This window comes from Protomyctophum parallelum, assembly GCF_964188405.1.
Source record: "Protomyctophum parallelum genome assembly, chromosome: 4".
NCBI lineage: Eukaryota > Metazoa > Chordata > Actinopteri > Myctophiformes > Myctophidae > Protomyctophum > Protomyctophum parallelum.
This window is the reverse complement of record NC_139700.1, coordinates 18073608-18084009: the sequence shown is the minus strand read 5'-3', so window position 1 is coordinate 18084009 and position 10402 is coordinate 18073608. Positions and strand designations below refer to the sequence as shown.

At 42.8% G+C, this 10402-nt stretch overlaps 1 protein-coding gene across 1 annotated transcript in view; it reads left to right on the top strand.

The window, feature by feature from the left end:
- ptprq (protein tyrosine phosphatase receptor type Q) overlaps positions 1-10402 on the top strand; it is a gene marked incomplete at its 5' end in the record, with an annotated part of 83258 nt that overhangs the window by 27435 nt on the left and 45421 nt on the right. Inside the window, 6 exons of the mRNA XM_083762705.1 lie at positions 3068-3168; positions 6297-6369; positions 7197-7396; positions 8827-9055; positions 9659-9787; positions 10043-10189. Of these exons, the coding sequence (XP_083618831.1) occupies positions 3068-3168; positions 6297-6369; positions 7197-7396; positions 8827-9055; positions 9659-9787; positions 10043-10189 (879 nt within the window). The remainder of the gene's footprint in view (positions 1-3067; positions 3169-6296; positions 6370-7196; positions 7397-8826; positions 9056-9658; positions 9788-10042; positions 10190-10402) is intronic.

Genomic DNA, 10402 nt, shown 5'->3' with positions numbered 1-10402 from the left:
CTTACGTTAGTCTCCTCCCCTTAGTGACGGTATAGTCACACCACTTCCGTTTCATCTTCACAGTCGTGCAAATGTATCCTAATATAAATATAAATCATCTAAGCATATACAGCTTGCTGCTTAGCAGAAAAGGAAATACAAAAATTAAATGTAAAGATATTTTAAAATATATTTTCGTTAACGGAAATGGCAGCTTCCTTACTCAGATTTCAGATGTAGTTCCAGACTATATAGCATTCGGAGATTGTAGAATAGTTGTCTGGCTACGTGAGACTATGCTTATGGTAATGATTTGAAAGTATCGCCGTGCTGACCATCTGCCCAGCTGCAGAACAGTCGCCTCAGAAAACAAGGCAGTGAATTGATCAAATAGTATTGTCTATTTCTCGCTTCAAATGTTTTTTTGTTTGTTTACATGGCTGTCATGTTGGATACAGCATCAACTCACATCATTTTGCCACTCACTAGGCATTCCCGCAAACTTCCGGGTATGATGATGTCACACGCATATACCCTCTATAGAGTGGAGCGGTCATTATCAAGAAATAACACACAGCTGAATTCAGCGATTGACCAATCAGAATCAAGCATTCAACCAAGCCGTGTAATATATCCCTAACCCTATTGATTGATTGATTGATTGATTGATAATTTTATTAGACAATAAGATGCAAACGGTACAGGGTACAGGTACAGTAAAGCATATTTGGTCCAAAAGGACAGCACCGAAGAAAGACCTTGCAGTCTTGTTTCCATTCGGGTCCCATGCATTCATTCACAATAACAATAACAACATTAAATCTATGTACAGATTAAAATAGAAATGAATTGGAAGGGGGAGGGAGGGGGGGGAGTTGCTAGTTTTGAGGGAAGGGGGCAAGGCATTCCACACCTGAGTGGAAGTGTTGTGGAAGGTGAATTTACCCATATTTGTTCTAAAAGTGGGTGGCACCAGATCATTATTCACACTCCCTCTAGTGTTGTGGCTGGGAGTTGCTCACCTTTTTTAGGTAATCAGTAAAGTCAATGGACACTAATGGATCTGCATTTACAATTTTGAAAGTCAGTCCCATGCATTTTCAATTGCTTGACTCTGTCTTCTACCCAGAGCCAGCTATCAAAATGTGTTACAAAAAGGTGGGTCATGGGCCCTAGGCATAGAATAAGTCAGATTAGTTTGTTTTGGGAGGTCTGGAGCTTAGTTTGTTGTGCCATTGAGATGTTAGAGAACCAGGAGGTGCATGCATAGTCAAACAAGGGCTGAATAAGAGCTGCAGCTAATGTCCTGAGAGCCCTCCTGTTAATTTAACAAAGGAAGAGATTCTGCCCAAGAATCTTGTCCTTTGATTTACTCTTTTGATCGCTCTTGTTGTCATGCCCTCACCTGCCAGTTTATTGTCCAGGATACAGTCCAGATATGTAACCTCTTCTTTGATAGAGATTAATATGTCGTCAACTCTGACCTTGAAATCATTTACATTTACCCTACTAAAGGAATGGTTAGACCAAAAAAGAATGGATTCTGTTTTACCAAGATGCAATGAAAGTTTGTTATCGGTAAGCCAAGTAATATATATATTCTTTCAGAGCGAACGTTTTAACTCAAATCTTTGCTTCTGGGGGAAGGGTCACTGGAACAACATATTTTCAGATATGGGTCGGCGGCCGATTACATATATTTTTGGGGGTCCTTGACATGAAAATGTTTGAGAACCACTGACATAGAAACAGAGGGATTTTCAAGAAAACTCTCATGATTTAGAAGACATTTGTAGAATGAAGGTCTAAATGGGTTAAGTCGTAGAAATTACAATATATAACTATATATATTATTTAATATTTAGTAGTCTTCAAGGGACAAGAAGGTGGCGCCAGGCTTATAACGGCTGAATAACTTTGTATTCTTTTAGGTACAAGGAGGTGTGTCCTTACCTTGAGTCGGCCTACCATGAGGTGGCTTCCACTGATGACCTTCCGGAGACTCTCCTCAATAACCTCAGTCCAGGCTCTACGTATGACGTACAGGTAACATGTACACAATACACATACACTATAGACATACCGGAGACTCTCCACAATAACCTCAGTCCAGGCTCTACGTATGACGTACAGGTAACATGTACACAATACACATACACTATAGACATACCGGTAATACATATCATCACTGTTGGGCAGATACCTTGTATGTCCAAAACTGCTACTGTTCAGGAAACAAAACAAAACCACTATGGATCCAGTGTAGTTTAATCATAAGCTCTATTTAATAGCTTGTTAGTCTTGCGTTGCCTCTTACACTTTTCACATGCTTCCGTCACATCATACATTCAGTCTCGATCACGGAAGCTCTGATGATGAGCAAGCGATAAAGCAGAAGTAAAGCCTCCTCCCCACTTCCCATTTGTCTTTACAGGAGCGCAAATGATCTTAATGAAAATCGAAATCATCTAAGCATAGCCTATATATTATAGCTTTCTATTTAGCAGAAATTAAAAAATATAAAAAAAAATTAAACAAACGTAAAGATATTTTAAAATATATTTTCGTGAACGGAAATGCCAGCTTCCTGGCTCGGATTTCAGGAGGTAGTTCCAGACTGTCACTCTACAGCTTCGTTTTGAACGCATTGATTGCACTGATCATGTCACCAATGTCTCTGTCCTTCCCTTGCAATTCTCGGTTAAGGTCGTTCAGTTTTGCTGTCAGGTCCGTAAGAAAGCCCAAGTCCAATAACCAAACATCGTCAGACAGCTGATCATACTGCACCGGGCGCGGCCTCGACACTCGCCTGGGTCTTCTGTTGGTGGCTCTGACGGAGTTCATTTGGGGAGTTGGTTTGTGGTGGCTGGGAAAAAAAATAGAGACGATTCTTTTTTTCCCCTCGACCGGCCCCGCTTGCTTCGTTCTAATTTTAACCACCCTCCTTCCTTCTCAACCCAAACTGTAACCTCCTCGCCGCCTCTTTCTCTCTCTTTTCCTAACGCGACCCCGACGAGCAAACTGCGGACGGAAATCCGCTGATATTCGGGTTGTTGTTACGAGGTGTTGTGTCGCTACTGGCTTCCAGCTCCGTCTCGGTCTGTAGCAGGAGGAGCCATTAACCAGTGGATGGCGTCTCGAGCCATCACTGCGCGCTATTCTAAATACACGTTATACACGTTCTGCTGTGTATTGGCAGTGATGGCTGGCTGCCCGTCAGTCTGACACTTCGGGATCGACTTGAAAGGTTCCTGCGAGCTACTGGTAGCTCGCGAACCCCTGGTTGGTTACCCCTGCTCTACACAGTATAGCATTCAGAGATTGTGGAATAGTTGTCTGGCTATGCAAGACTAATAGCTTGTTAATCTTGTTGGTACAGTATCTGGTGTCCCTAATTTGAACATTTCATTACAGGCAAAACATTTAAAAGTAAAATAGTGAAAATAGTAGATCTACAAGCTCACAACGATTTGCATGGCAATGCATTGCAAGCTTGTAGATCTGCTATTTTTGCTACTATTGTGTGTAAGAAGATGACATTCTGTAGATACAAGGTTTCTGCCATACACATGTGTGTAGCAGAGTGCATATCCCTTTGGCTTAGTGGTTAAGATGTTGGCTTTCCACGTGGGAGACCCGGGTACGATTCCCGGGTGTTAGAATGGTGCCGTGACCTGGATCGGGTTTCCCCGTGGGAGGAGGTCAAAGGGGGGGTGAGTGTAGCAGAGTGGCTCACAACCTCAGCCTGATGGCCTCCAAAGTCTAATATCTCCCCCGAGCCATGGTGGTATCCCTTTGGCTTAGTGGTTAAGATGTTGACTTTCCACGTGGGAGACCCAGGTATGACCCCAAGGTTACGTGCACACACAGCGACACAGGTACATAAATAAATAAATGAAAGCACAAACAAACACAAACATAGTCATACATTCTGTACATACTTTTCCTTTTCTTTTTTTTAAAGAGCACACATACAGCATACTGCTCTTAACACTGATGTGTGTGCTCCAGAGTGAAGCAGATTCCATGTGACGAGACTCTATTCTCTTGATCTGGCTGAATAATTGATTCTGATTGAATTATTGATCAGGTAAACAGATCTATGGATCACCCATGGCTCTTTCCACTGTCTGTTGTCGTTGAGCTTGAATGTGATCACGCTTATTAGTTTTCAGAATTCATTAACCTGTGTGACCTTCATAGAGCGGGACATTATGTGAGGAGACAAACAATGATTGTGTGTGTACTGCATTTGTGTGTGTGCATGCATGCCTGTGTGTGTATCACGTTACCTTAGACTTAGACTTGTCAATGCGTGGTTCCATCAAACCTCTCTTCTACAGTAAACCTCTCTTCTACAGTACTTAGCAGTTACATTTATTAATACTGCACATTGTTGCAATGTAATTCTATGAATGAGCTAAATGTAGCATACTCAAAATGTTCAAGCAGGCAAACAAGCAATTATTTGTCCACACAGATACACGTCGGTACAGTATGCACTACTGTATTATAACAACATCCAGAGCCCACCGCAGCTCAGAGCATGTGCGGGGTGCACGCTGGGTCTTAGTCTAGTCTACCTTTTCACGGCAGCTCATTTGGGACAAAACACTGTGCAGCGTATCTGGTCATTATGAGATGTGTAGAAAAAGAAAGATCTTTTCGAGCGATAAAAATAAGTGATTTAGAGTAAGAGCTGCAGTGTGCTCTGGATTATATTATTATTTAACTATTTTTAACAGGTCATTTCGAGGGTTAAAAAGCACGGCTAGAAAGCTGTCTCAACCAATCATCTGATTGGTTGAGACAGCTTTCTAGCCGTGCTTTTTAACCACGATATTGGAACGGCTAATCAAAACAAAGAATTCAGCCGTGCTTTTCTTGGCTATATATAGCCTATATATAGGCTATATATATACCGGTATATATATATATATATATATATATATATATATATATATATTATATATATATATATATATATATAATTATATATATATGTATAAGGTGCGTGAGCATAATGGCGCTGTGTACTATGCATTATACATATTTAAGGACATTATTGAAGGTGCAGGGCATTATTCTACAACGTGAGGTTGGCCGTGCCCACACATGTATGTGTATCTGAAAGAATAAGAATATCCCAGCCAATGCTGGGTACTAAAACCTGAACCATACATTGCGAAGCATGCATGCCCACTTAGCCACCTAAAGTAATATGGATTAACTATCCTTTGTTTTTCTTTTAAGTGTACCTGCAGTTGAGTATACAATACATGTCTGTGCTATCTTTATCAGTTGTAGTAGGTTAGCCACCCGTAGTGTATGTCAGCTTTATGACACAGGTAATGTTACACAACCACACTGGACCCTGGTGTGTAAAAGGCTACTGTAGTATTGGTGTAGTTATCTTATTGATCAGCACTCACTGCATGTGTTGTTCATGTTGTCATCAACACCTAGTGGAGCTACAGCAAACACAATGGATCTTATGACTGTGCCATGAATTAATAATACGAAGTAATACCTCTCTGCTCTTCCTGCCTTGTTGATTTTGTCGACTACCTTTTTTCACTGACCGAAACTAAATAAGAACAGAATACAAACTAAAGCTATGACTAAATATACTGAAAATTACGTCAACAAATTAAAACTTCACTAAAATGTTGGGGAGGGACTAGTGGAGAAGAGATCGTTTTATGTTTGTTGTGCTCTGATAGCAGATGTACAAGCTCACACACAATTTTCAGCATGCAACCATCTAAATGTAAAATCTGCCATTACGACATCAAGGCCCTCATTTTTGTCGACAAAATCGACTGTAGATTTAGTCGACTAAAATCGTATGATATGTAGTCGACTAAAACTAGACTGACACTAAAACATTTCAGGTGACTAAAGTATGACTAAAACTAAATACATTTGTATTCAAAAGACTATGACTAAAACTAATAATTCCTTTTCGGGTTTATGATCCGTTCGGGAGTGGATGATATCGTTTTGTCATGTTGTAGTTATTGTTTTGTAGTCATCAGGCAGGAACCATCAATCTGGAACTTCCTTTTCCTCAAACCGAGGGAAAGGAAGTTCTATATTGATGGTTCCTGCCTGATGACTAACGATATCGTCTGCTCCAGACCGGTTCACACAGCAATTTGTGTGACACAGACCAGGCTTTCCTCCGAGGTGGAAAGCCTGGTGGCGCGAGGTTACCCCTCCCCTAATACTCTCCCCTGCTCATGTGTTCCTTTTCTCTCACCCTCCAACTCTTCTCTTTTCTTTTCACCCCCCCCCCCCCCCTCCCTCTCCTCTAGGTAGCAGCTCAAAGTCATGCTGGAAGGAAGGGATCGTTCAGCAAGTCTTTGTACTTCAAGACGGCGGAGGCCCGTGGGTATCCATCCATAGCTATACACAGTCAAATCCTCAGTGTTAATGTCACATGTTGCATATCATGTGTTCTGTATAGAGTATGGGCTCCATCTTGCTCCACCCTTATCCCTTATCCCTAAACGTATTTGCCATTTTTTACTATTTTGAAAAACATTTTAAAATTGTTCAACTAGTCGATCTACATTGAGACATTGTGAGCTTATAGATTGGCTATTTAAACTATTAAAGAAATGTTTTTCAAAATAGTAAAAAAAAAGCCAAGAAGTTTAGGGATAAGGGGTAAGGCACGGGCGAAAATAGGGCCTTTTATGTGCCTGGCTGGCTGTATGGTGGTGTCTGTTTGTCAGAGTCTGTGTATGTCTATTTTCAACTTTATATATGTTGGCACCTGCCTATTCTTGACTGTGTGTGCGTGTGTGTGTGTGTGTGTGTGTGTTGTGTGTGTGTATTTTTGACTGTACAATAGGTTGGCGCCTGCCTATTTCTGACTGAATGTGTGTGAGCGTGTGCGTGTGCGTGTGTGTGTGTGTGTGTGTGTGTGCACACGCTCGTGCGCGCATGCTTGTGTAAGTGTTTGTTTGATGAAGAGAAAAGCCAATCCAAATCCTGCTCTGTTTTGTGCCATCAAGTGTAAATTGTGAAGCCCTTTGCAATATAATTTATGGATTCAAACAAAGCATTTAAAGTGTGTGTGTGTGTGTGTGTGTGTGTGTGTGTGTGTGTGTGTGTGTGTGCGCGCATGCGTGCGTGCGTGCGTGTGTGCGTGTGACGTGTGTGTGTGTGTGTGAGCGTGTGACGTGTGTGCGTACATGCGTGTCCTGCAGCTCCAGGCATGGTGACCAACCTGACAGCGTTCGCTTACAACCACACGTTCGTGGTGGTCACCTGGTTCCTCCCGCACCGCATCAACGGCCTCATCACCAAGTTCGCCGTGAAGGTCAACCACGCCCGGACCGCGAAGACAGTTCGCACGCTGGAGCTCAACGCCGAGGACATCATGATGGGAGCGCTGCCGCACTGCAACGTAAGGCGTGCATCAAAGTGTCCTGAGTGGGTTCCAAATGGCCCTGTACAGGTCTGTAACTCTGAGAGTTGTACACTCTCAGAGTTATGCTCAGAGTTATGGGCGTCCTTGAAATTAAATAGTTTGAGAACCACTGCACACTCAGTGGAACAGAGCCTTAATTAGTATCATCGGTAACACCTGTGAAGGAAGTAGGGAAGTGGCCTGCATGTAGGAAGAGTTATTCTGTGTGCATATAGCCCATTAGATAGAAGACCATTTTAAGAGCAGGGAGATACAGTGGAAAACTGAAACCACAGGGGAAGCAGAGCCTCCTGTTGGTGATGCAGCTCGGGGTGGGATGGAACAATGAAGCTCATATGAAGCTGCAGTATATGCGACAACAAGAGGAGCACGTACATCAGAATGAAGTGAGCTTAAATATAAGCCACCAGCTGCTTGACATGTCACAGTTGCATAACCAACACAGTCGTGTGTGTGTGCCCCACTCCAGTTACAGTATATCTGCCTCAACTAGCTTTCAAGCTACAAATTATTCATCCGCCATCTCTCAATTTGTTTGCCTATTGGGGTCTTTCTTCTCTCAGAAGTTCTTACAAATAAATTGCGTCATGCATAGAAATATTGATTGATGTTAGACTAACGGGAGGTCTTAACAATGACACGTTACGATTCCCGCTCGGGACGCTGTGGGCGCTGGCGGCGTGTCCTCTCCTCCGTGTCATCAATGCCCATACCCGAGCCTCGGTTGGCGAAAGGGCCTTTCTGTGTGGAGTTTGCATGTTCTCTTGCATGTTAGGTACCCTCACAAAAAACATGCAGTATAATCCTGGGGCCTGTTTCACAAAACTTGGATTAACTAATCCAGGATTTAGGCCAAAACCAGGCTTTTTCAATCCTGGTCTTTACAGCCTGGTTTATTCTGTTCCACTAAAGCCAAGCGAGGCTCAGAATTGGCGGATTTGGCGAGCCGGGATCAGCTGAATAGACAGCCTGGCTTTTTGTCTCTAGACCCATTCTGTGGAACACAGATTTACTGATCCTTCTTCTTCATGGGGTATTATGGCAGTTTGCATCCTTAATAGTTGCATTACTGCCCCCTTCTGTATATCTCAGTATCTTTACTAATCTATTCAAGACTTACTGATACAAGGACTTAAGCTTCTAAAATAAATACTGCTGCTGTAATTAAAGAGAGAACATACCCTCAATAGTGGATAGACACTACCCCAAAAATATAGTTTGCATTTTACCACTACTATTAACTTAAAACAGAATTGTATTGTAAGCATAATGATATTGTCACATTGTGATATTTGGCCATTACTCCCTCCTCTGAGGGAGTAAAAACGTTACAGTTTTTTCTGTATCATTCTGAACTGCTACAAAGTGCTATACATACTAGTGCTACATGCATTGTGCTCTTATAGGATGCAGCTGATATCCTGTCCCGCGGGACTGCGAGCCCATCAGAGGTGACGGCGTCCTCTACCCCTGTCACCCTCTCGGCTGTGCCCCCCGCCACCTCCTGGAATGTACCCATATCTGTCGGAGTGGATGAGCTGCGGCCCCACACGGCGTACCTCTTTGAAGTGTCTGCCTTCACCTCCGATGGCGAGGGTCAAATCGCTTCCACCATGGTCCGCATGCCAGAATCAGGTACACTTATAGGCCCTCATTTATCAAAGGAGTGTAAATTCTGCCTTAAATTCGAGCATGGGTTTTGGCGTACGCCCACATCAACGTGACATTGATCAAGTTATCCTTGCACAAAATGCATTTTGAGTAACCACAGCACGCACACACACACACACACACACACACACACACACACACACACACACACACACACACACACACACACACACACACACACACACACACACACACACACAATTATTCTACAGTTGTGGCCCCCTGCCTAATCTAGTTGAATACCCCTGGTGTACAGAATGTACAGTAAGTAACACATGCTGTTGCATTTTTATGGATGTAGTACTAGAACCTACAACAGGCGCAACACTAGTACTCATGCTTGTACTGCACTGCAGTACAAGCCTTGTTTTCCCAAAGCGTGCCCCTCTGCACCTCAAAGTTCTGTACAAGCACCCAGAATGATTGAGGGGGTGTGTGCTGGTGACCAGTGCTATTGCGATTACAAGGTATGCAATTGTTTTGTTGTATTAAGTTAGGTGTATGGAGACCAATTTTATCCTGTGTTCTCATCTGTTTTATTTTGTGTACTGTACATCTGTCTTTCAGCCCCAGAGGATCCTCCTCAGAATTTTGCCATATGGAATGTGACATCTAAATCCATTTCCATGTCCTGGGATCCTCCCACCAATCTGACAGGGAAATTCAGCTACGTCGTCTATCTCTCTGGACCTACAGGTTTGACTCATATTCACCCAAGCATGCAGAACACAATTCAATTTCAATTAAATTCAAAGGAGCTTTATTGGCATGAGAAAACATACGTTTACATTGCCAAAGCAAAATAGTGGAACAATACAATCAAAACAAAATGTATGTACAATTGAATGTCAGAATCTTCGTCTATGTACCGAGATCACACAGTATGTATTTTACACGAACCAATGACATGCCCCTATAACACAGAGTTTTCTCTTTCCTTCCTTGGCTCAGGACCTATGTATGAGAATAGCACAGGAGACCTGCGGTTTGTCTACTCTGGTTTGAGTCCCTTCACGACGTACACAGTGGAAGTCAGAGCCAAGTCAGCCGGGGAGGTGGGCCCAGTGGCGCAGGCAGATATAGTAACGCATGCTGAGGGTAAGGAGTCTGCTCACAATCAAACATACACATGCAGTATACAGTCCCACACACCTGTTTATTGTACATGGAATGCGCTTCTGTGAAACATTGTCGTGGCAATTACAATCAATTGTGCTAGACCCTGTAGTTTACTTTAGTTAAGTTTGCAAAGTTATATTTATTTGGCTGCCGGCCCGCATCTCAAAATATTTTGTTCTAGGACCCTCAGAA